This window comes from Danio aesculapii, chromosome 18 (assembly GCF_903798145.1).
Source record: "Danio aesculapii chromosome 18, fDanAes4.1, whole genome shotgun sequence".
Lineage (NCBI taxonomy): Eukaryota > Metazoa > Chordata > Actinopteri > Cypriniformes > Danionidae > Danio > Danio aesculapii.
The window spans coordinates 7,962,991-7,990,753 of NC_079452.1; the positions used below are offsets into that span (position 1 = coordinate 7,962,991).

Genomic DNA, 27,763 nt, shown 5'->3' on the forward strand with positions numbered 1-27,763 from the left:
CCAATGACAACAGAATAGAAACCAGCATTTAAAGGCAAAATTAAAAAAAACAAACAAAAAAAAAAAAAGTTCTACATGCTATATCCGAACCTAATTCAATCATGCTTGCTTGGAAAAATAACTTTAATAAAAACATACAATTAAAATAAAATTAATGACTTACAATATACTTCACCATTAACTTCATTTTAAATGTACCTTCCATTGGTTTTCTTCTATGCATTATATATATATATATATATATATATATATATATATATATATATATATATATATATATAATTAATTAAGACTTTTAATTGAACGAAATGCTGTAAAGCAGCATTTCACTCATAGAAAGCACCTACAAGTAAAAAATAAAACCTCATGGTGAATCCTTATGAAAATGAACGCTGGAACTTGGGAATTTCTGTACAACTCAAACTCAGATGAGTGATCATCCACGGCTTAAACACAGAGTGCCAAAACAGACTAAAATGGAAGTCTAATGCCTTACATTGAAAAATTACAACGTTCTTAAAATAAATATCTCACATCTGCTAAAAATAAATAATGATCTTAACACTTCACTATGGCAAATGAAAAATAGAAGTTGATGTGCACTACTTCGACGAGAGGCTGAGTGTTTCTTTAAAAGCACTACATATGGGAGACAAAACCTTCTGCTGTTACCTTGAGGTAGATAACGCCTTTACGAACCTACAGTTAACGTATCGCAAACCAACGGTCAACGCTTACTGTGCTGGCATTAAGTTTGAGGAAGTTTACAGTATAAACAAAATGACAGAAGGCTTCACTTTTAAATGGAAACGAGATGGAAAAAGTTCAAATAAATACATGAGCCTTTAAAAAAACAACAACAGGAAGAGAAAGGCCAAGACACTCCGTTGTGTCTTTCCTATTGGCTGTCAGTCAGAAGGTCACAATATGATGTCAGTGGCGACGTCTCCCACACGATAAGTGCATTATTCCGCCCTCTTTCTTTCCTTGCAATGAATAAACCATTTGTTTCTCTACTTAACAGTCGTTCCTCTGACTTTCCCTAACAGGATTCTGAATCTACAGTACACTGTGTGCAAATGTCATGCCGTTAGTTTCTTTTTATATAGATATATGTATATAATATCAGAGTTGAAAATGAAAATCAGAGGGCAAAACATTTCATGAATAGGAACACAGTCCAGCACTTTGGATGAATTTACAAACTGAATAAATTTACATTTAACCCACAAATTAAAAAAGGAACGAGAGAAAGAAAGAAAATAAAAGAAACAACGTTTCCTTAAAAAGTTACCATATGTAAAAAGATAAGAAATGATTCAAGTACAGAAATACTATAAAAAAATAAGCTGGACTCTGCTTGAATTGAGTGAATCTTTCAATTTAAATGCTTGAAAATGCTGCTGTAGGTCTTATGGGCGATTTGTGGGGAGTGTTTAACAGCGGAGGGCGTTAACGTGGCCTGGATGGACTTCAGAGGAATGTCAGCCGCTCCCTCGAACCCTGGAATGGCCAGAGATTCCAGTTGCATGTTAAAGACAATCTCTCCGCCGCAGGATATGAAGTCACTCTCTGGGGTGGACACCACCTCAACAGGCTCGAGAATCTCGGGCTCCACATCATCACGCTTGCTGAAAAGACGGTCCAGGTAACTACTCTGGCAGCTGCTGTTTTCCTTTTGCAGCTGCTCGTCTTTACGGACGTCCCAGCAAGCCTGGTCAAAAAGGCTGCTCTCGGCAACACCACAGTCCGTGAAACTCTCCCAGGGGCACGGAGCCCGGACGCCGAGCTGTGCCAGGTTGACTAGGCACTTCTCTTCTTTTTCCTGACTGATGGATTTGGACATGGAGCCACAAGGAGTGCGAGTGTCCAGCTGTGAAACGGAGGTGTTCAACTCGTTCAGAAGGTCAACGTCACCGGATTCCGGTTGCAGGCTCAGTTTGATGGTGCTGGCGATAAACGAGTCGAAGTCAAAGCCCTGGTTGTGATTCTGGTGTTTTTCCTGATCACGATCCTTCTCGGGCACGATGTGGTTCTGAGATGCCTCCTTCAGGGCGATCTGAGCCTTGACCAGTCCGTTCTTCTCACACTTGCTCTTGCCCTTTTTGTCAATCTTCTCTTTGCTCTGTTGCTCTTTCCAGTTGGAGAGGTCGATGATGAGTTTGGGCTCGTAGTAGTGGTTCACCTCGCTGTCCCTCCAGATCAAATTGTCCAGGTAGGATGGGGATACAGCTTTATAGTTGCATGTGTAGCTGCACTCCTGGTCACAGTACTTGTTCTCATGGTGATCTTCCTGCTCCCACAGGTGCTCTGGTGGGAGGTCGAATGATGGATCTTCGAGGAACTTCTCGCAATCTCCATCCATGTATTTCCGGGGGTCGATCTGGACCTCCTCCTCATCAGTCACATCTGACATAGCTCGAGGATCACGCTGCACATCTTCCAGCTCATGGGTGCTGTGCAGGTGCCAGTCCTGATCAGAGAATTGACTTTCATGATACCTACGGAGTGAAGAAAAGCAGTTGGTGTCAGTTATGAAAAGTTTAGAGAAATTATTGTAATTGCAAGCTTGAAAAGCAGTATGAGATCTTGGTCATTCCTCATTAAATTATGTAGGAGCCATACTTGACTGTTGCTTCTAAAGATAAAAAGGCTTCCAGGGCATAGGCAAGATGTCAACAAGGAGATTTGACTTTGTCCTAAACCAGAAGTGTCCAACCCCGTTTCTGGAAATCTACCTTCCTGCAGAGTTCAGCTGCAACCTTGATCAAACACACCTGACTATATTTACTAAGTGCTTAGGCTTGGAGCTGAACTCTGCAGGAAGGTAGATCTCCAGGAACAGGGTTGAGCACCAAGTCAAATCTCCTTATTTTTACTTTGTAAAGCTAGATCTATAGGAACAGGATTGGGCACCCCTGTCCTAAACAAAACTTCCTAAACTCTACCATTTCTCATATAATGATGAACCAATGTGGGTATTTTTCTATTAGGTGTGAACTCACCTGTCCCAGTTGTAGACATGACTGTGGCTCTCGTCCATGAGAAGGATGTCATCCACCTCATCCTCAATGTGGAAGGGGTGTAAGGACACTGGTTCATCTAGAGGGAATGAATAGTCGCTCATGTATGGATGAGCAAGAGCCTCTTCTGCAGTGAGACGGTCCATTGGGTTAAATGTCAAGATCTTTTCCAGGAAATCCAAGGCTGCAAGCAAAATATAACATCATCAAATATTGGCTGCTGTTTGAATGTTATTCCACACAGATTTTTTACTCATTATTTAAGGAAAATATTACGTGAAAGAAGTGGTATTAGGGTTTCCAGGAATTTAAACGGCCATAAATTTGAGCTTCTGAAAACTGTTTGTGTTTGTGCAAATATTGCTTGTGCAACCCACCCTCAGGGCTGACACCAAGTAGCAACTTGGCGAGGGGCGTGTGTGGTTCTGACATGTCGTTCTTGATGAAGACTGGTATAACGCTTTGGAGCTCCAGTCGATCTTCCTCATGGACTACGGGAATGGATTCCAGAATCAGCTGCATCTGTTCCAACTCGTGAGCTCCTGCACACACAAATGTTTTCTTTAAATAAAGTCAGGGCAAATGCTCTGCCAATATTCGGGATAACACACTTGTATGCTCAATACACTGGCCTAGTTTAGAGTACACGTTTGAGTTGGCTTGCGTGACATTAATCCCACATAATTTGAGCAGTGATTTTCCATGATTTCCCCCATTTGATCAGGATTACTAGACATGGACGTAAAGAATTAACTCAGTTAATAGGCAACGAAATATATAAAAGCTGATATTAACTATAGACACAGTTAGATGCAATAAACATGTCCATTACTTTTTTGGACATGGAAACAAGCTGTTTAAAATTGTCAGATATTTCCATGGGAGTGGCATCCCTATAAACCAGCTGTGGCTCAGCAGGCAAGCTGTCAAACTGATTCTAAACTGGCACCAAACTTAAATGCACTAAAATCCATGAAAGTCAACAGTGCTGCCCTAGTTTCCATTAAGCTTGAGTTCCAAAACAAGCTCAATTCTTTACCACCATTTAAAAAGATTCTGTCCTAGTTATTTATATAATACACTAACAGTACAAGAACCTTCAACTACCTAAAAAAATGTATGTGTGTGTAAGATAAGAGAAGCTAATGTAAATGAAAATGAGCAGCTAAAAAAAGTGGCAGAGTAAATAGTTTTGATACCTGCAAAGAGTGTTTTCCCAGTCAGCATCTCGGCAAAGATGCACCCAGCAGCCCACATGTCAATGGCTTTGGTGTAGTTATTGGGGGAAAGGAGCAGACGAGGAGAACGATACCATTTAGTGACCAGCCCCTCAGACAGATGGCCCTAAGGGAGAGAGAAAACCACATTTGTTACCAAAGTCAGAGTGTCAGACAGATTCTTAGGCAGTAGCACTATAATAATATAAAAATAAAAAAAAGAAACCGTCTGCTGCTTGACTGGTTAAAAATTCTTGATCATATCGAGGTCATGCACCACATGGTATGTATAAAACACACAGGACAGCTGTTCCAGACAGTACCTGCAGGGCTATCAACTCAGTTTCACATCCAGCTTATGACAAAAACCTTGATAAATGAATGATACAGTAATTTCAAAATTAAAGTATGCTTTATGGGGCACTACAGTGTACAGCAGCATAAACTAACATCTTTGATCCATTCTTCTTTAATTCCTCAAGCTAACCATCATTATGGGGCAAGCACAAATACTTACTGCCAATAGGTTTATATCTAGATGTAACTGAACAACACTCGGGGTTGGTTGGCACAGTTATTTGTGTACCTCTATTGCCAGAGTACTGGATTTTGTAAACATCACAGTAACCCAACAACTCCCAGTTATACGCCACAGGAACAAGCTCTGCCAAATCAAACATACATTTCTGACCAGAGGATCAGTAGGACATACAAAAAGATAATGACTAGTGGAGGAAACAAGTGGACAGACAGATCGATCATGATAGATAAGCAGTCCCTTTGTACAAAAGAACTAGGATAATCTGTCTCATGCCCAACACAGCAGACAGACAGTCACGACTGTGACATCAACCAACACCTCTGGGTCACAGTTCACAGTCTGGAAAACCCTCATATGCACACGAATGTCTATCCAGATGCCCAAAAGAAACAGCCTAGTGATTCTTGAGGCCGGTTATTACACCACGGTTCAGTGTGAGGGCTATTTTTGTCTCAGTCATGCTGCTGGAACCAGATTACAGCAGACCGTATGTTCACAATTGGTCTATGAAAAACAGACTAAAAAAAATAAAATAAACTCACACCATCACAACTAAACCTCAGTGACCTTTAACTTAAAACAGCACAAGCGTTTGGATGAGCCCCATAATAGAGGATTACAGAACAATCGTCATGGTCACAGATTCAGCATAAAAGGTCTTGTGTGGGGGTTATATAATGCAATGAGAGCAGATTACCTGGATGAGGATTACCAACATTCAGATCACATTCTACTCAAAGACTGTGTGAAAAAAAAAAGAGAGATCCTGCTAAAAGGATTAAATTTAAACCTCTGCCTGCTAGAGACACAAGACTGAAGCTTAACCAGAGGAGAAATTCATGACCTGTGATGGCAAACTTCAACTTTATTTTACATATGAACAAAGTCTGAGCTTTGCTTTCAGGAATGTGGTTCCTAACATGCCCAAATTAGCAACAACAAACCTACTGTAGATATAGATTTAGGGATCCTGAAAACCATGTATTGAAGTAAAAGTACAACTCTAAAAAGTATGCGCATAAAAAAAAAATAATAATAATATGGCAAGGGAGAGCCCATGATCAAAAATAGAAAAGAGGAAATCACCAATATGAAAATGACAATACTGACAACATATAGGTCCACAAAATGTTGTCTTGAGACGAGCTGTTTTTAGTGAAACGTAACTACAGGAAATACCTAGATCTTCCTTGTTTACAAACACAAAAACGTAATGCCCTCTTTACTCGATGAAAACCTCCCACACCAAGATCTTGTTTTTTCTTTAGGATGAGCTCTTTAAGCACGCCTATTACATACGACAAGTCATGTGGTATGGAAAGCACCTATAAAAACCCTCAGAGAAGTGATTCAACTGGTGGAAATGATCAATCATTCATTTATTCACCTGCTTTAATCAGAAATCATCCTAATTGTTTATCAAATAATGACAACAAAAAGTAGAATTTATTAGCCACCAAAATGACCATTGATATATTAGGGATTACTATAATAAAACAGTTTTACTTCCACACAGATCTGTCTGTAGTTTTTACTACATTTCCCCACAGACCTATCAGAGAACAGCATGTTTTCAGACAGGAATTGATGACAACTCATAGGGTAATACAAATGTCTGCATAAATGCTTCTAGAAAAAGTTAACAACGCCAGTCATGACATTTTAGGCAACTGATTTGAATGTTAAATAAATCCACCGTCACTGGTGGCGTGAGGTGGCAGATGACTCATGCAGACTGTGAGATGGCCTTGAAACCAAACAGCATGAAGTTTAAATGTCATACAGAACTGACAGACTCAATCACACATCATACTTGCTGTCAATTGCCAAGGCAAGCCTTATTATTTATCATGATTACGGGACTTAACTCATCTTGAACCATTTGCAACATAGACTTAAATTACACAAAAACAAAAACACACAGCTTGGGAAAAAGCAATAAATACATTTCTTTATACCACATGAATGAAACTCACATCTCCATTTATATGACAAAGTAACTCCTTCAGTTAAAAATAAAAACTTCAATTTTAGTTACAAGGTCATGGGAGGGCAACAAAGTGGGTCAAATTGGAGTGAAGATGTCAGTTTAGACTGGTTTCAGAGTCAATGTGAAAAATAGAGCTGAAGGGGGGGAAATAACACTCACAGTCCAACTTATGCCTCTCAAAGGTCCCTTTACACCAAAAACACAGGCTCATCTCACACTACATTTAAAGTGCATGCGCACTATGAACAGCTCAATGGGGTTAGGGGGGGAAGCCTCTGGTAATGTGACAAAAACTCTAAAACCGCAAATGGCTGCAAAGACGATGCAGAACAAGTCTGAACCCAATGACACAGACAAACATCAAAAGCAGGAGTTGGAGAAAGACCAGAATCCAAAGCACTCAGCCAAACACAGACAAAGACAAGAGAGAGGGGGAAGGGAGGAGTGAAGCAAAGTGGGGGTTGATCCGCTCTGCACGTGAATTCCAAACATTCCTCAAACGGGGTCGTATTTCTAGGGCAGAGCAGCTCAGCTAAAGATAATATTAGCAGAACCACAAGAGCTAAAGTCACGGTTCACCTAAAAATCTAAATTGAGTCATCATCATGGAACTAAGTGTTGGTCTAATGCCAGTAGATGGCGACAAGCTTTAATAAGTGCATAATTTATCCTCTGAGCTGGTTAAGCTTTTTTGGGACTACTTTTGTTGACAAAATACAGCAAACAGCTACATATTTTGACTAATATTTGTTGAGTAGTAATAGCATTAATTACTTAATTGTTGCAAAATTAATTAGCTCTCAAATGCGCAATCATGTGTTGAAAACAGCAGGTAGATTATTTGTTGTGCAAACTAGAGCTGCAAGTAACAGTCATTCTGATAATCGATTAGTTGGACAATTTTTCCAGTTAATTGACGTTATGGTTTGCTTATTAAAACTACAAAGCATAAATCGGGGTATTATTCACGTATTTAAAAGTATACTTAAAATTGCAAAAGCCAGAAAATAATGATCTTTAATTATCACATTTTAAACCTTAAATAAAAAAAAAAATTGTTTTGGGAAAAAAAAAAAAGCCAGGTGTTGTACTATTAACTATTATATTCAAATTATGAAATTAGGACCTAAACTTGCCGAAATCAAGAAACAAACAAATATTTAATTTTGAAATCTTGGTAGAAATCAAAAGGTAAACATTTTCACTACTTAGTGCAACTGTAAATTTAACATTCACTGAAAAACACAATATTGACCAATTCTACTGCTGCTGTTGTTTGCAGATTTTAAATGTGCGCAGTCGCACTATTTGCACAATTTAATTTAAACTAGTGTCATTTAATTAATAAATTGCAATTCAACAGATCTAGCATAAATGTTCCAAAGTTTGCAAACGGTTTAAACAAAAGCACTTTTTTTTTTATACCATTTGCCGCACTCAACTAATCAGTAACAGCCTTAATTGACAACGAATTTCAGTTTCAATAATTATCGAGTTTATCAATTAGTTGTTACAGCCCTAGCACAAAAATTAGAACTGCACACAAAACAAAATAACCTTTAAGCATTTAAATTGCAACATTTTTCTACTTCAATTTGTCTTGTGGGTAAACTTTGGATCATATAATCAGTAAATTTATTATTTTCATTACAAACACATTAAAATATATTTAATTTTTTTTATTATTAAATTACATATTTAGCAAATGATACTCTCTGGATACATTTTCTGCTGACTAATATTGAGTGGCTTTTTTCCCCCAAGGTAAATGTTATGTTTCAGGACAATTTATGAGCGGTTTAAATGAGCAGTCAAAACACTAATTACAATTTGTAACTCGTTAGAAAAGACACATTTAAATATAATACTACTTCCATAATTAAAAAAAAAAAATAAATTAAAAAAAAACTATAAAACTACAATAAATCCACCAAAAACCTTCTTCCAGACAACTCCATGTTCTTGTGTGGAAAGGTTTAATTCAAAGCTTCCAGACACAAGTGAATCATTACCTCTCCTTGCCTGAGAAAACGTGATGAAACATACACCAATTACACTTTCTCCAGCTCTGACTACTGCCATGCTTCAAACAATGACTTTCAGCCAGAGAGCCTTAGCATATGTTTAGCACTTAAAGAGCCTGTCTGAATTATAGCTTGCAGCTAGGTCATATTTAGCCCTTCAAAAGTGACCCCATTTGCATGGAAAGAAGCCTAGTCTCACTGGACGATGGCCACATTAAATACTGACTTCACAAGACAGCCTTCACTCACAGTTTATTTTGAGCAGAGGATTTTGTATGACTGGCACACAATCAAACCGAAAAGATGTTTAGGGGAATGTCTTAGCTACTTAAAAGCAGAAAACCACTCTGTTGGATGAGAAAAGCGTGGAGGTGAGTGGGGAGAAAAAAAATAATAATAATAATGATAAACATTAATTAGGCTTGCAAAATACTGAGAAATTATACAATGTTGTTGATATAACCATTTTATCAGCAATTAAACAAATAATACACACATTCTTGTAACAATCATACTTACAAACAGGTAACAGATATTTTTGTGAGCTAATTAGATCTTAAAATAACTTAATCCCTTCTCGTTAGTATTTATTTTCAGCTCTAGGTTCATCTAACAGCACCCTCTGGGGAGGTGGGGATAAAGATATTAAAGGTCACATCTGATAGCTAATTTATTGCACTATATGCTACATGGATATTAACATATGTCATGCCAATAACGATAATTTTTAGATAAATCCTGCAGCCTCAACTTTAATATGGACAATATGCATTTAATTTGTGTGAGCTATTGCTTTAATAATCTTTGGAAAATGGGAATAGGATGTAATGGAAAAACAGATGTTTTGGCAAAGGAAATAAATTTGTGACTATAAAGCAAGAGACAGTGACACGTCTGAGGTTTGCTTCCCACAAAAGCCACCACTGAAATGCTGACAGCAGGAAAGGGTTGATTCGCAGAGGCACACACACACACACACACACTTTCTCCATCTATCAATTCACAAAAACTGCTTTAACAGGTCAGCTAAAGGGAGCACACAGCAGTTTGACAATGCACCGCAACAACGAGAGAGAAAAATCGAGAGAAAGGGGTCGAATGAATAGAAGCAAAGTGAGGAACAAATTTCTGCATATTTCTCTACATCTCAATAAGCTTTTTACAAAATGTAACAGGATGTTTACATACATCTAGTTAAGCCTCTTTTCATTTCAACACCCTAATCGGGAAATTCTGTTCTTTTAAATCAATTATTAAAAAAGCTTCTTAAGAAATATACAGAAATACTTCTTAACAAGTTCAGCTTTAAAAGGAAGTCTCCATTTATGGAGCAATTAAGTAAAAATAAGTGCCTACAAGATTACAACATATGTAAATGTTATACATACACTCATTGGCCACTTTACAGGCTGGTCTGAGTATTTCAGAAACTGCTGATCTACTAGGATTTTCCCACACAACCATCTCTAAAGTTTACAGAGAATGGTCTGAAAAAGAGAAAATATCCAGGGAAGGGCAGTTCTGCTGGCACAAATGCCTTGTTGATGCCAGAGGTCAGAGGAGAATGGCCAGACCTGATCCAGCTGACAGAAAGGCAACAGTAACTCAAGTAACCACTCGTTACCGAGGTATGCAGAAGAGACCAACGCACAACACGTCAAACCACACTGGGTGCCAGTCCTGTCAGCTAAGAACAGAAAACTGAGACTTCAATTCGCACAGGCTCACCAAAATTGGACAATAGAAGATTGCAAAAACGTTGCCTGGTGTGATAATTCTCAATTTCTGCTGCAACATTCGGATGGTAGGGTCAGAATTTGGCATCAACAGCATGAAAGCATGGATCCATCCTGCCTCGTATCAACGGTTCAGGCTGGTGGTGGTGTATCGAGTTCACTGTACTCAAATGGCCTCCACAGTCACCAGAACTCAGTCCGACAAAGAACCTTTGGGTTGTGGTGGAACGGGAGATTCGCATCATGGATGTGCTGTTGACAACTCTGCAGCAACCACAATCTCTGAGGAATATTTCCAGTACTTTGTTGAATCTATGCCACGGGGGATTAATGCAGTTCTGAAGGCAAAAGGGGGTTCAACCCGATACTAGTCAGGTGTACCAAATAAAGTGACCAGTGAGTGTACATGGGAAAAGCGTCACAATGCTTTGAGGTATTTTACTGAAATTAATGTTCTTCCATTCATTTAAATGAAATAACTGAAAATATATATTGTTCAGGTTTTCTAATATTAAACTAAAAAAAAAAAAAAAAAACAGCTAGAAGAGAAAATGCACCTTGAGAATACAATGATTAAAGTGTACAGAAGATGCCAACGATTTAGCCAAAACCATGATTGGGTTTTACACATTTTTAGCAACTTTTACAAAAAAAATGTCTACTTAAACTGCCATAAACTTTTTTTTTTCAAGTGTCATCCCAAAAGGTTTTCCCCTTCATCCTTAACTTTTAGTTCTCAAACTTATGCAAGTTATCTCAAGTCAGTAGAGCAGCCGGCTTCATAATTACAGGACCAGAGTCTGATACAGTCTCTCAGCTTTCTAGCTCCCTGTAGAAGAAACCCAGACCAGAATATGTGTGGGGGAGTGACAGCAGCTATTCATAGAGCTTAAGTAGGAACAGTGCTTTTTCTCTCAAAGACTCGGGAGGAGGCATCTCAGCACATGTGTGCAAGCAGATCTGGCTGGCATATGAATCATGTGAGCCCACAAAGGAGAAGGGATTACAAATTTGTGACACGTGTACACTTAGATCCAGCCACAACCCAAACATCATCCACACATACACAACTGAACAGATGAACGAACGAAAGAACGAGGAGAAAAACACAATTATCAACAGTAAATGAAACTGCAATCTTTATCAGATTTCCCAATTGAGGATGTGACAATAGGTTGTTTTCAATCACATGGTTCGTGGTTCTTGCATTACATAAAAAAAATACTATAGTAAATACTAAGTGTTTGGAAGGATACTATATGGATAATTACCTGTATTAAACTGTCGTAGTTAATTATATCGTGGCTGTGGTACAACACAACTCTAGTAATCAACAAATTATTCAATAGACTTCAGTTTCTACGTTATAATCACAATGCACCACAGTTTACACTAATGTTACAGTTAATCGGTTTACTATGCTACAGCTTTACTATAGTTTCTCAACATGTGGATATCTTCCAGATATCACAAATTAACAAATGAACGCATACAAAAGCATGGACGCATACAAACTTTTTTTGATATTGACAATGGTGTTCGGTCAATAAACATTGATAACGATTTTATCACTCAACCCTTATGTTAACATATTTATACACATAGCTAGACCTATATACAATCTTTCTTGATGCTGACAAACAAATTATCGCGTTCAAAAAAAGCTTGTACACATGGATGCATTGAAAAAAATGATTATTTGATGCTGCCTTTTCTTCTGTTTTTCAGCCAGCTTCTTCAACTTTCTCCACTTTATGAGCTAAAACTTTTGAAAGTCTATAAAAGCTGTTCGACGTTTCTTATTTTGGCCAATTTAAACAATTATAAACAACACATAACAGAAACATTTAATGTTCTGATTGCAATTGCCATGTAGAAGAATCACTTGCCCTTCATCTGAATTTTATGCAATGACTTCATGTCAAAACAACGTATATTCCATTCTGGCTTGATTCACTTTATTCTGCATTGCGGAAGTACATCGTTTTTAGGCATGGGATGATAACCGTTTTTCAAGGTATACCGTGGTTTGGATAAGTCAAGGTTTTAAAACCGAAAAAAAAATTCTGTAATACCGTTGCTAAGGTATGTGTAAGATTTCTTATTTACATTTTTTTCCATTTACAGGCCTTTTTAAATTGTAAAGAAATCTGTGTTTTTGAAACAAATGAAGACAGCATAAGTCAATGATTCATTTGAATTATATAGCTTGACATGTTAACTGCTTCAAAATATCATAAATCTTTCAAAAAATAGAATATATTGTTTTCAAAGGGAAAAAAGTTTTTGTTTATTACACAGACATTTAAAAGAATATATTTTAGAGCAGTAATCACAATAACGTGATACCGTGACACCATTATATTTTATCCAAGGTTATCATACCATCAGAATCTTATACAGCGCCCATGCCTAGTGCTTTTGTGATTGTTTTAGGACATCTGATTAACTTACTAATGGAGGATATGACTAGGAATAACAAAGGGCAGAAACCGGTCATACAACTTGCTGAAAATCCTAACATGCTTATTATGACAATAAATAAAAACATTAAGAAATATACCAGTTTACAAAATAAATAAGCCATTTTTTATGGCTAAACATCAATGAAAGTGAAAGAGACCGGAAGTCTTCAGCCAATGAGGTTCTAATGGCTGCAACAGCTTTCATGTCAAAGAATAAGGTCAGTAAAGAGACAGCTGTGCAATTTTGTCATAATATTTTTCTGCCAGCTTCCTTTTAAAACGCACAACCGGATATGCAGCAACCGTACAGAAAGCTAACATGCAGGAAAGGGTGTCACAAACAGGAAGTCGGAGGTGCCAATTCAAGGACTGTTTACTTCCTGTGACATAAGGAATCAGTGAATGAAATAAAATCCCATTCATATCTCAGCCAAACAAGACGCCATCTGGATGGTTGTCAGTACGATGAAGCAGAACACTGAACGTGCAAAAACTGAGCAAGTGATAGAAAAGAAGAATAAATACCTTATGGGAATAGTGGGGATCCATGATCCGGGCGAGTCCAAAGTCTCCAATTTTTAGTACCAAGTCCTCAGTGTTGACAAAGAGGTTGGCAGGCTTCAGGTCACGATGAAGCACATTTGCCGAGTGGATGTATTTGAGTCCCCGGAGCAGTTGGTACATGAACAGCCGTGCGTGATCCTCAGACAACAAGCCTTGTTCCAGTACTTTACAGAGGTCAGTTTCCATGTACTCCTGGACGATGTACACTGAATTGACCTCTGTCAGAGAGCTCACGTCCTCCGTGAGCCTCCGGCCACTGGGCCCCAGAGTTTCAAACACCTTCACGATGTTGTCATGATCAAGCCTGCGGATGATTTTGATTTCGCGCAATGCATGTTTGACACTCTGTGGGTCAGTCAAGACAATCTTTTTCACAGCAACCCTCTTGTCACAATCGGTATCAACAGCGGAAAACACCAAGCCGTTGCCCCCATAGCCAAGTGGCTTCAGGTCCATGTAGCGAGGCCCCAGATCGAAGCCGTGAATGTTCATAAGGCTTTCAAATTTCTCTGCCATTCTGCGATCTAGAAGAGCAGCTCTGTGCAGATATTATAGCAGGAAGTATTTCTGATTTAAACTGATATGCAGCCAATCTGAAGTTTCAAGAGAAAAGTTAACTTAAACAACACCCAAGCCTAGTAAGACTTGAGCGTTTTCCCCCTGACCTACTGTTACAGCGTATACTGAGAGACAGGAACTGATAAGGATATGTTGCCAAGATATGTGGTCATCATCCACAACACTTCCAGCAGCTTTTTCAAGATTGTGAATTTTACTTAAAATGGGAATTTGATTTATTTTAATGTCTAATAGGGCGTAACGGAATGAATTTGGTGGCCAATCAAATCTCTCCGAACGAAACTGAAATAACTGAAGTCACTACATATAAAACCATTGTCACAGTGAAGAAATTTTCAGTGTACGACTGGCCCTGAGCAGCATTATTATTATTAACGGTCCTAGTAAATGGTGACAAATGTACAATTTTTCCTTGTTCCTTTATAAAATGCCTGATGACGGGAAATTGAAATGTTTGATGTTCTCAACAAGACACTTCCTTCTCAATGATCAGGCGGCTCCAGCTCACCGCAGTCACAATCAAAACTATCCTCCATTTTACACCGGTATACCCTGCAAAACAGCACAAAAACAAAAAGATTAGGAGTGTAATGTAGGCCAAAAAAAGCAAATCTTCAAGCATACTACAATTCCATTGACGAACAATTTATAAATGTGCATTAGTGCTTACAAATGAAAGAATGGATCTGATCTGTGTAAAGCTCAAACGGACACTAAATAGAGTGCAACATTCTAGGCTGAAAATACTAATTTTAAGGACCAAGAGTGTACAATGAAATACAAAACACTTATTCTGTTCTGAACTTTCTAAATGAAACTGCTTTAGAAGAAAAAAAATCATACACGGTTATGGCATCCCTCTTCGGCAATGTTTCCTGTGTGTGTGTGTTGTGTGTGAGCGCGTATGTTCATGACGCCACTACACTATCTGATGTCATGGGTTCCCGTTTCTCCACCCAATGACTGTAAAAGACACCACAGTGATCATAACACACATGTAATGGATTAACACGGGACCCGGCCGGTCTGTGGAAACACAAAGGTTGTTGGTGATTCAGCCACGTTGCAGCAGTGTGTGGGGGAAATGATGGCCGACCATTTTGTTAACTAAAGGAGGGAGCCAATCAACGCTAAACCAGTCTAGTAGTGACATTAAACCAACACCTATTAATCCCGTTTACACTATGAGAAAGTGAAAGCGCTTTAAATAATAAGACATCATGTTTCTTTTATGGATTTACCACTAAAACATGTTTAAATGCGTTCACGGATAATGGTTACCAACTCACCCCAAACACAAAAAGTAAGTATACTAAAATTATTTATGAACAAAAATATATATAATTCATTAACTATTAACGTGGGTTGCTTAAGAACTTTGAAAAAAAAAAACAATAATGACGCAAACAATAACTTAGCTTTGTTGTACACACGCGGTTTGCTTTTATTGCCGCTCTGTAAAAGTTTACAGTTAATCGGCGTGTTTATACGGTTTATTGGACGTTTTCGGTCCTCCATTTTACTACCGGCTACATGCTAAAGCTAATACCTAACCGGCTCAGAGCCGAAACATTGGTCAAATTCAAAAGCTACTAAACTGAATTAATTCCCCAGTGAAAATATAAGTATTCCCATATAGAAAATTTCTACAAACTGCACGTTAGCATAAATCGAACATTATTTTTATGATAGCGCGATAATTCACATATACACCAACTCGCCTTACAAAGGATTAATAAACAAGCTATTAGTGTTAAATAACCTTATTAAGTATTATAACGTCTTTTATACATCAGTAAACAATGTATTATAACGATTTAAGAGTCATTCCTTTATGTATTTACGGCGCTTCGACGCGATACCTGAACAAAGAAGGTTATTGTGCCGAGGCTAGTAGTCCCCAAGCCGCCCATTTGGCGTTAAAATAAACCCTTTAACCCAGCAAAACGACCAAATTTACTTTTCAGACACGCTTATATACAATGCAAAGAGACAAGCCATGTACTTACTCTTCTCGCTGGTGTCATGTATATTTTATTCCTAACCGTTCCGGGCTAGGTTTGTGTGCGCTACCTGCGCGCTCTCTTCGCAGACTGCTGTGTGTGTGAGTGAAGCTCTTGTGTTGAAGATCAGTGTGAATAAGCGTTGCGACGCATGCGCATTAATGCGTGCTTCTATTTCCATCTGTGTGAATCCCCCGCTCTGTTAAGCGCATGGGCACTGAACACTCTTGCACTCATCCCGCTTCTTTAATTGCTATGTAAATCGCGCCGCATTCACATTCATTAATTTTTAATTCATAAATTAAATGTAATAATTAATTCAATAATAATAATAACTTGATTCGAAATCATTACATTTAAATTGAACGCAATAACACTCAATATATATGTTGATGTAAGTGACAGAGTATTTGAAATTATTGCACATGTAATTCTGTAATGGTGGGTTCATTCTGCTGTGATAATCAGGGACTAAGCTGAAGGAAATGAATGAATGAACAATTCAGTAATTAATACATAATTTAGTAAAATTAGCAGTTAATCAAACTGATTTGAAGTCATTAAATCAAACTTTACTGAAATAACCAAAACATACACTGCAAAAAATGCTGGGTTCCACACAATCCCTTCATGTCACCCCAACACTAATCGATTAAGTTAACTCAATGGGTTTTACCATTTTAAGCTGATTGAACATAAAACAATTTAAAAAAACCCCTAAAGAATTGAGTTGGTTCAGTTCATTTTAAATAAGTAGCTATGTATATATATATAAATATAAATAAATATATATATATATATATATTTTTTTTTTTGTAAATTCTGAAATTATTAGATAATCTGGAAAGTTTGCAGTTATTCAAACTTGATTTCCACTAGAATAATTTAATTAAAATTACTTTAAATGTAATTTTAATAAAAATTTTAGCCACAAAATATATACAGGGACCAGACTGTTTTTAATCATTGCACAAATAAATTCTGGAAGTAATAAATAATTAGCAAAAAATATCAGTTATTGATAGCCTACTTTGTTTAAAGTCATTAAATTAAAATGTACTGCAATAACCAAAACATCTGGGACTTTAAAATGTTACAAACTAAATTCATGAATCAATAAACATCTAATCAATCAAATTAATCAAAAATACTACTTAATGAAGCAACAACAAATGCACAGCTTTCAACTTTTAATGTTGAATTTAGCCTATTCTTTTTCACGTAATTTAAATAAATCTATATTTTTACCATAGGCAACATAGTGGCTCAGTGGTTAGCACTGTCACCTTACAGCAAGAAGGTCACTGGTTCGACTCATGGCTGAGTCAGTTGGCATTTCTGTGAGGAGTTTGCATGTTCTCCCAGTGTTCATGTGGGATTCCCCCACAGTCCAAAGACGTGCTATAGACCATTTTGAGGGATCTAAACAAACACAATAGTCCCAACGTATTTTCTGTTTTACACATTGAATTTCTATAGCTTCCGAGAATCCAAAAAGAGCCACATATTGATAAATAATTATATGACAGCTGTTTTACATGAAGTTATGATTGAATTGCATCTTGTTACAGTTATGAAATAGTTTGATAACAAGCAGAAAATTTTCATTGAAATGGTCTATAGGTGAACTGAATAAACCAAATTGGCCGTAGTGTATGTGTTTGAATGAGTGTATATGGGTGTTTCCCAGTACTGGTTTGCAGCTGGAGGGGCATCCGCTGTGTAAAACATATGCTGAAATAGTTGGGTGTCTCAGTGGTAACCCCTAATAAATAAAGAGAATAAGCCTAAGTATAATGAATGAATATATTTTTACAATGTAGGCTATTTTCTTTTTACTTAATCTGATTAACATTTATATCGATATCTGGTTCATACAATCCCCTCTACATAATAAAAATAATAATAACAAATCTAATAGGTTACGTCACATGGAAGCTTGTGCTAAAAACTGTTGTGAACACTCAGGACAGCTGAATGCATTCATCCATTCATTTTCTTTTCGGCTTAGTCCGATTATTAAGCAGGGGGCGCCACAGCGGAATGAACCGCCTACTTATCCAACATATGTTTTACGTAGCGGATGCCCTTCCAGCCGCAACCCAACACTGGGAAAGACAGCTGAATTGGTATATGGAATTACCAAACACCACAGTTTCAGTTTAATCTTGGAATCATACCAAATGTTTACTAGCTTCCACTTTAAGCCTGGTCTAATATCTTTCTTAATAAACATTTTGACGTTATGATTGCTCATTTAGGTGACGCTTATTTTAAGATGCTGGTCAGTAGAGTCGTTTTGTTCTGTCCTAAGCTCGGTTTGGTCTTTATAGCCTGCATCCTGTCAATTAAAGAGCCTCGAAACCGGATCTGCCAGTAGGGGCAGACTGCTTCAGATCTCAATGTTCCCGAACCCCTCAACATTTATTGCCTTTAACTGACGCTTACATATGTACCTGTAGTGATGAAATACATCTAGAAGTTCAAGTTTTTATGTTTACATTTATCATGTATATGCGTTTTCAGTGTTATCATTATCTCATCTTTTCATATTTCACAGCAATGCCATTTCCTAAACTGCTCTTATATAACAGCATAAAACAAGCAACAGAACACCATAACTCAGCAGTCTTGAGGACAGAACATCATCCCATTGCAGCCATCAACCAGAACATAATCATATCTGATGTAGACAGCATGTTCTGATCTGTCTTTACTCACTGCAGACGGGTCGATTAGTCGCTCCCTCCCCGTTTCGTCTCTCTTATTCCAGAAATACACGTTATAATTATATTATCCGAGTGTCTTCATGTGGCTACGAGCAGAGAGGTCTGACCGCTGGACGCATGATGATGCTGCAACATCGCCACAGTAAGGCATCTGGATCCCCACAAACGCTTACAACACGGTTTAAAAACGCTAAATGTAGCTGGGCAGAGCAGCATGAGCCGGAACAGAATGACCAGGGCTGTAAGTCCTGCGCCAGAGCTGAATGAATGGATGGATGCAGCGCAGCATCATCAGCATGTGAATCCCCATGTGCTCGCCGCCTTTGCCGCACTACGACTGCGCTTTAGAGTAACACTCACGCCACTGCGCCGCCATGCACATCGTATAAATAAATAAATAAATACATTACGATCAAAAATGTACATTAATTATAATTCTTTTTTTTATGTATTATTGTCATTTATCTTATTTACAATGTATGTACATTTATACTTTTATATAATAAATTGTATTATATTATACTTTTATAATAATAAATAATTTATATTTTTATATAAATAAAATTTTTAAGGTTACTTTAGAATAATAACAACAACAACAAAAACAATAAAACATGCAGCAGGCTAATATAAAATTAACAGACAGTACAAAAAATGAAAATGTAAAACATGCATCTTGAATATTAAGGCTTTAAATATATATCCTAGTAAAATGATCATGCTGCTCCTTTACGCACAACAAATGAGGATTATGGATAAAAACAAACACAAAACTAAAAATAAAAGCCAATGCAACGTGTGCTGTAGGCTACAGGTTATTCCAGTGTGAGTGAGTCTATTTAATTAATGTGGACCTTGGTAAAATAGGGTGGACCTCAATGTCTAAATATGCACCTGATGACACAGAAATGCTAAATTAGACAGAAAAAAAAACATTTGTTTTGTGTCTGAAGAAGAAACAGGTCAAAGATATTTGAAAATATATGTCTACATTTTGAATTTAAATGTGACTTTAATTGAAAATAGATTGTCTTGTGCAGCAATAAAATGCAAACACCATGCTGCTTTTAGGATAGATTTTGTTTTAACCTCACCTTTAACGTTAATTAGCTCACACGTATTCATTCTTAATTTAAAAAAAGGGAAAAGAAAGGCAGAAACAATGCACCCGGTGATTGGCTCGTTATAGGACGTCCGGGATGTGGCTGCAACAATGATGATGCAGTTGTTTTCCATTGCTACTGAATACATGAGGAAGTCAAGCAAGGAAATTGCACTTGGGTATAGGTGGATAATAAATTGGGTAGGCATGATGGATAAAAACAAGCCAGGGACTATAAAAAGAAGCAGTGCACTTGCAGTCTATTTCAGGTCTTTTAAAAGCAGCTTTGCTTGAATCAGAAATAGTTAGCTGTTATTCACTGAAAGGGTTTTTTGGAGCTCCATTTCATATATTTTCCTTTGTACAGAAAAGATCAACATAGACGAGATGGTAATTTTATTCTAATAAAATGTTGCATTGTGCCATATGGTCAAAGAGTCATGGATCCCTGTTGTAAGAGCAATAAATAATAACTTGACCTCTAGTTGATCATTTGGAAAAGTGGCAGAAGGTAGATTTTTCCGATGAGTCATATGTTGAACTGCATCCCAAGAAAATTTAATTAAATAATTAAAAATCAAGCCATGATCATATTTTATTTTGGTAAAGCGTGAGGCTTTTGCCTTCTAAGCCACTTCTAATACCAAATGATCAACAAGAAGTCAAGTTATTATTTGTTGTTCCTAAAAAATATGAATCTGGTAAAACTTGTTTTAAAATAAACACTGTAGCCTATGGGCAAATAAAAGAAAGTCAGAATTTTCCCACTTAATTAAAACTGTAATACATTTTTTTAATTTTATTAAAGCCTTCTTCTAGCTATACTTTTCACAATTTATGATGGCATAGCAGTCAAATTAGTAGGGGTCAAATTCTGGACTCTGTCAGTGGGGGGTTGGGGGGTGTCTTTCTAGCCACCCGAACTCTCCCTAGCTACGGACCTGTAGGATAAATAGGCAAATCATTGTAAAATGATGGTTTGTTCTGTAGACAATCAAAAAAAAAATATTGCTCAATGGGGCTAATAATATTGACCTTAAATTATTTAAAAATAATAATAACTGCTTTAATTCTAGTTGAAATAAAACAAATAAGATTTTCTCTAGAAGAAATAATATTAAAGGAAATACTGTGGAAGAATTCCTTGCTTTGTTAAATATAATTTGGGAAATATTTGATAAAGAGAAATAAATTCACAGGTGGGCTAATAATTTTTACCATTAAAATGCCTCAAAGACTGTGGCTTGAGGCTAATTTAAGTGACAAACTCTACATATGTCAACATTTTAAGAGGTTACCCATGTTGGTGGCAATATTGTGTAACTCTGAGACATCTAGTGTTACCTCTCATTAAAATTTTAAGATGGAAGAGTTTCACACAGCCCTCTTTCACACTAAAAGCCTTATAGGTCAGCCAGTCTAGAAGCCCAAATCAACCTATGGAACTCTCTATGCAAACCTCTGTGACTGCAAATAAATTCATTTGAATAAGAGTAAAAATAAACACAAGCTATAGTGGTGTGCTAATGTGGACTTTGTGTCTACTCGCAGCATGTGAACAGTAGGTGTTGGGTATCGTCATTGCCTCATGCACATCAAACACTGAGGTTTATGACCCTCTATGTCACCAGACAGTCTTAAACAAACAGATGCTCATAACCTACTTTCCCAACTCAACATTTATCATTTATAAAGTGACAACAATCACGCGTGACCTTTGGATACAATACTAGATTATAGGTCAACTTATCCACTTTTAAAAGTTTTATTTAATTATTATTTTATTTAATTAGGAAGTAGCACAACAACTTGATTTTTATTTAAGTATTGCACACCCCTTGTGCCATAGGTACACTGTGAAAAATTATATAATGAAAAAGTTATGACAACAAATGTTTTGTTACTTTAACTCAGGTTTCAACTTAATTTTATTAGCTATAAGTTCAACCCAATATTTTTAGCCAGTTTGATTTATTTGAGATGATTAAAAAAGTTCATTTGATTCAACAAAAAATTTAAGGCAGGAAGAAGTTTCTTTAGTATACAGTGCATCAGTAATATCTCAAATCCTTCAGATATTTATACAGATATGTAATTTTTTTCATGTTAATGACTTCGCAACACCTTAGCAACTTTTCAAAACACCTTATGAACAAGCATTTTGGTGGTTTAAGCCCAGGACACACCAAGCTTAAGTTAAAGAACTATTTGCGACTGTGACACCTCGCGTCAGCACCATCTGGTTGTGTCCATGGACCAAAAAACTGAGCATTAACAGACCAAATGAATGACAGCTGACTCAAACCAGAAGGCATGCTCTGCACCTGCAGAAGTGGATGTATCTTTCAATACCAACAGGTGGCAGTATCTGTATGGTCATTCCACAAAGGGAAACCAGAACTAGTGCTGCACACATACAAACTGTACGGACTATTTTCACTATTCTTGCTCACCTCAGAGGGATTTGCTCATACAAATATGTCTGATAATCTATAGTGTTTGCAAAAATTTAAGAGTGACGATGTGACGACATGTCAGCTGGCTTCTTTGTGTTCCCTTACTGTTAGACATTTTATTGTATTTTTGCAGTCACTCACTGGAAGGACTGTTGCCAGCAATTTACCGCAACTGCTTCTTTTCAGTAACTTACCTGTAAATGTGTTAAAGGCCCCACTGCAATTTCATTTTACAGTAAAATAACCTTAACTGCAACTTCTTTTTTAAAATGCCTTTTAGCACTTTTTCTTTTTACAATATAACATTTTTACATTACTTTTACTGTAATTTATTTACATTTCAGTACAACGCCTTTAATTTTAGTATTTACTATTGAAATTATTACATCATTATTTGTATAGTTTATTGTTATTAAAACAATTTTAAATGAATTTTCATTCATCAATCTATTTTAAATACATTTTGTGATATAAGATGTTAATTTATAATTTGGAGTACTTGACTACTTTGATTACAGTAGAACACCACAAATTCCTTATATGCAGTAAGTTACTGTAAAAGTTTTCAAATGACCCACAATACAGTGAACTGTAAAGAATGTACATGGTATTTTACTGGGCAATTTCGCAGTAAAAAACTGTAAAATTGCGGCAAAGTCTAACAGCACTCTTGACTTGTGTCTTTTGCTTAGTTTCATCACTTCAGGTTTTTGTTCTCCTGATCTGATTTATAGCTGAACAGCCAGTCAGTGCTCTCCTTCACCGACGCTGATTCTACATGCTGAATCAGGAAAACTTTCTAAAGTGAGGCCAACAATAGGCGATGTGATACACCAAACAAACTAGAATGACAGACGGTCTGACGAAGCCCAATGGTTGACCATTGACTTTGTGTATATATAAGCTTTATAAGAAGATAACAATTAAGAAACAGTTTTAGTTTTAGATTTCCTGTAGAATTTACAGTAACTTACTGTAAATCATTTTCAATTGTAAAAATACTGTATTTTTATACTGCTGTATATTTATTTGCAAAAGTGTATGTATATCTTTACTTTAAAATATATACTAATTTTCACAATGCAACTTTAAAATACAGTAGCATACTGCATAACTGTTCTACAGTAAAATTTATATTTCATTTAACAGTTAAATACTGTGTAATTTACAAAAATCGCTAACAGTGCAGCTGATGAACAATAAAAACACAGACAGCCAATTAAAATCCATTTCAAGTGGTAGATGACAAAACTGCATTGTGCGCTTTTATTAAACAGATTGTTATCAGGCATTAGTGTGGATTTTATAGCTATCGCTATCTTTATACTTTTCATTGTTGTTGAGATAAACCTTTATAGTAGGATTTAGCAGATTTGACTTGTTTGATAATATACTTTAAGAACAAAAAAAATAGGTGGTTCAGATTTGCTATTTTCTTTGTTGTTGTGATAAACCTTTACAGTAGGATTTAGCTCATTTGACCTGGTTGATAATATTGTTTAAGAAGCTTAGAGATGTGCTATATAATATATATAGCAAATATACAGAGTTAGAGTGAGCTGTAAAATAATATATGCTCAATTTTCGGATATTATGACCATTACACAACAGAGATTATACACAATCCAAACCCAGCATCATATAGCTTTTACAGTTAAAACAATTACTACATTAATGATTCTACACATACTGTATGTATGTAAATACACGAATGCAACTTTTTATAAAGAGCTTGGCAATAATTTAGTCATACTTTGCAATAAAAATAAAATCAAGCATTGTTATATTATTTTACATAATAGTATAGGTGCGAATAAAGCCAGATGTGATTTGTTTCCTTTAACACTGTAAAAAATGCTGGGTTCCACACTAATCCTTCATGTTGTCCCAACACAAAATTATTAAGTTAACTAAATTGATTTTGCAAATTTAAGTGGATTGAACATAAAACAACTAAGCTCATTTTAAATAAGTAGTTTGAACAAGGGACAATGTGCAAACAAGATTATTAATCCACAATCTGAATACATAATCAGTTAATACAGTAACAGAACAAACTGCCATGTTAAAACTTTTACACAACATTTAACATGTGTTTTAATTTAAAACAACTTCCAGTGAAGTAATTCCCTTAGGGAAGCTGTTGAAGGGTACAATGACCATTCGCTCTAAGCTTCCCGGGTCACTGCTTGGCATCAACCTGCAACCATTGTGTAAGCAGACTATTAACCAGTAGGCTGGCCCTACAACACTGACACCAATTACATAACCTCTGGATGACAGACACCTGCATACTGGAGTTTAAAGGGAGTTATCTTAGATGTCACGAACTGAGAAACTGCTGATCAAAACAATAAAGCTGTGGAGGAATGTCCCATGATATATAGTTTACGTAATCCAGTGAGCCAGTTATTACGGTCCACTGAGCCTCCTACACCCTCTCACGACTCTCCTTGCTGGGAGCCCATGTACCATTCTGTTTACTGTTTGTGTGCACATGCTGTCTAGAGTTTTATTGGAAAAACAACACTCTTCATATCAAATGGTTGATGTTTTTGGGCCTAGTAATTAGATGGCAATATACTAAGGGTTACAACCATACAATTAAAGGGATAGTTTTGTCAAAAATGAAATTTAGTCTCCCGCAAGTGGTTCCAAACCTTTATGAGTTGTTTATTTTGTTGGACACAAAGGAAGATACCTCTAACTATTGACTTCCATTACATTCAAAAATGATGTTTACTGTTATTCAAACTACTTATTTAAAAGGATTTGAATCAACTCAAGTCTTAACATTTTATTTTGATGACAACTTAACTGTTTTATGTTCAAGCCACTTAAATTTGCAAAACAATTAAGCTAATCAATTTGGAATGGAAGTCAATGATTACAGGTGTCCATCTTTCCTCAAAATATCTTCCTTTATCTCCAACAGAAAACAAAATCTCAGAACAAGTGGTGGATAAGGTGTTGAACTTTCAGTTTTGGGGGAACTATCTCTTTAATTGTGTTTGGAGAAAGCTGATGTGCTATAAACTCTTTGGAGTTGCTGATGCACTTCTGGTTACGAGATGCACATGTAAACCATGCCAGGATCTTGTTGTCACTCCTAAATCCTGAAGCTGCCCGATTCTGGGAGCCTTCCCAGCCTGTCATCATAAATCAACCCTAGAACATTAGTCTCTATATAACATCCAGGAGAAAAGGTCTCCTGAAAGTTCTCCAGTGTTCTTATAAAAGTCAGAATATCAGTAGGGGTCACAATTTTAAAATGAACTCAGGCAAGAACATACTTACTCAATAAAATATGCAATTATCATTTTTTATTTCATTCCCATACTGTGAAAAAATCCTACACAATTCCGTCATGTTGTCCCAACACAAATCGATCAAGTTAACTCAATCAAATTAAGAGGATTTAACATAAAACAATTAGGTTGTCCCCAAAACAACTTAAGAATTATATTGTTTCAACCATTTTAAATAAGTAGTTTGAACAAGCAGTCTTAAACAGCAGTCAAATAAAAAAGAAAGTTATAATGAAGGTCCTGCAAGTGATGTCAGGTAAGAACAGGTAACTTACCATGGCTGAATTCGTCCAACAACAGCTGGGAATGCATTTTAAAATCAATAATCCATATAAAAGTGTCCAAGAAGTGAGTATAAGTATCCAGAAAGAAAGTGTCCAGGTCAGGAAAGCAAAGGTTAAAAGCAGGCAGTCAGAGGGTGTCCAGAGTGATAGTGGTGTGAAGGAACACTCATCTGTTTCTGGACATGGGCTCCATAGTGGGCTGTTATAGGCTGGGAGGAGGGAAGGGGGCGGGGTATCTTCTTTGTAAGGTTCTGTTAGTCAGCGCCAGCTCTAGTCCTATTACAGGTCACTCTACACGCTCTCTCTCAAACGGACTCTCTTGCTCATTTAATACCTACTTGTTTCTCTCACACTATGCATTTGTCCTTGTGTTTTTCACCTTAACTATGTGTTCAGTGCACGTAAGAAGAGTAATATCTCTAAAATGTCCTTCAAGTTTCAAGTTGAATATGAAAATTAAAATATTGTTTAAATACAATACTGCCAGTCACTAATAGCAGAACTGTAGTTCAGTTGATTTTGCTGTGCTTCTACAGTAGCAAAGTTCAAATTAACTATTAATTTCACAGACACACCCTTTGGTTTTCATATCGCACTGACTAATGATAATAATGCACATGTACTGTAATAGAAGTCCCTTTTTTTAATCCAGGGTCACCACAGCGGAATGAACCACCAACTTATCCAGCACATGTTTTATGTAGCGGATGCCCTTCCAGCAGCAACCCATCTCTGGGAAACATCCATACACAACTCATTCACAATCATACACTATGGACAATTTAGCCTACCCAATTCACGTGTACCGCATGCCTTTGGACTGTGGGGGCAACTGGAGCACCCCGAGGAAACCCACGTGAACGCAGGGAAAACATGCAAACTCCACACAGAAATGCCATCTGGCCCAGCCGAAGCTCGAACCAGCGACCTTCTTGCTGTGAGGTGACAGCACTACCTACTGTGCCACTGTATCACCTTGTTGACCACATTGCAATCAAAATGAAAACAAAACTGTTCATAGGTACTTTCATTATTCATGGTGTCATGATTGATTTAATATTCTACTGGGAAGAAAACTTGTTCTGTGTTATCTGTCTTTTTTTTGGTTGAGGTTAAGCAATGTCATTACTTGTCATGAAGAGTAAATTCTTCATATTTTAGTCATTTTCAATTCTAGGACAAATATTATCTTTGGATTGCTATTCCAGTCATGTCTATATCTTAAAAATAGCTGATATTGATGGATGGTGAGGGTGAATAACCTTTAACTTTTGTCACCCTGAACCACAAAACTATGTGGTCATACAGTGTATTCATAGTATTCAAGTATTCAAGCAATAAGGGCCATAAGGGTCACTTTGTCTAAGCTCCAGCGTTTTCTGTGGACAAAGGAGAACCTTACAGAAGGACAACCATCTGTGCAGCAATCCACCTATCAGGGCCGTAAGAAACAAAAATAGAACTCTTTTGAGTGAATGCCAGGCGTTACGTTTGGAGAAAACCAGATACCACTCATCACCAGGCTAATACCATCCCTACAGTGAAGCATGGTGGTGGCAGCATCATGCTGTGGGGATGTTTTTCAGCAGTAGGAACTGGAAGACTAGTCAGGATAGAGGGAAAGATGAATGCAGCAATCTACAGAGACATCCTGAATGAATATCTGCTTCAGAGTGCTCTTGACCTCAGACTGGGGCAACGGTTCATCTTTTAGCAGGACAATGACCCAAAGCACACCCCCA

General features: G+C 36.9%; 1 protein-coding gene across 3 annotated transcripts; it reads right to left on the reverse strand.

Moving 5' to 3' along the window:
- Positions 1–268: 268 nt before the first annotated feature.
- mapk6 (mitogen-activated protein kinase 6) lies at positions 269–26,183 on the reverse strand. Of its 3 annotated transcripts, none has more exons than XM_056477893.1 (6): positions 26,013–26,183; positions 13,522–14,691; positions 4,223–4,367; positions 3,401–3,565; positions 3,006–3,207; positions 269–2,501 (listed from the first exon to the last, which is right to left on the reverse strand). In XM_056477893.1, exons 2-6 carry the CDS (start codon positions 14,074–14,076, stop codon positions 1,379–1,381), a joined length of 2,190 nt encoding a protein of 729 aa, XP_056333868.1. In that variant the 5' UTR covers positions 14,077–14,691; positions 26,013–26,183; the 3' UTR covers positions 269–1,378. The 3 variants fall into 3 exon arrangements, with proteins under 3 accessions (XP_056333868.1, XP_056333869.1, XP_056333867.1); XM_056477894.1 differs by lacking the exon at positions 26,013–26,183 and adding an exon at positions 18,864–19,135; XM_056477892.1 differs by lacking the exon at positions 26,013–26,183 and adding an exon at positions 16,149–16,255.
- Between the last annotated feature and the right edge of the window lie 1,580 nt (positions 26,184–27,763).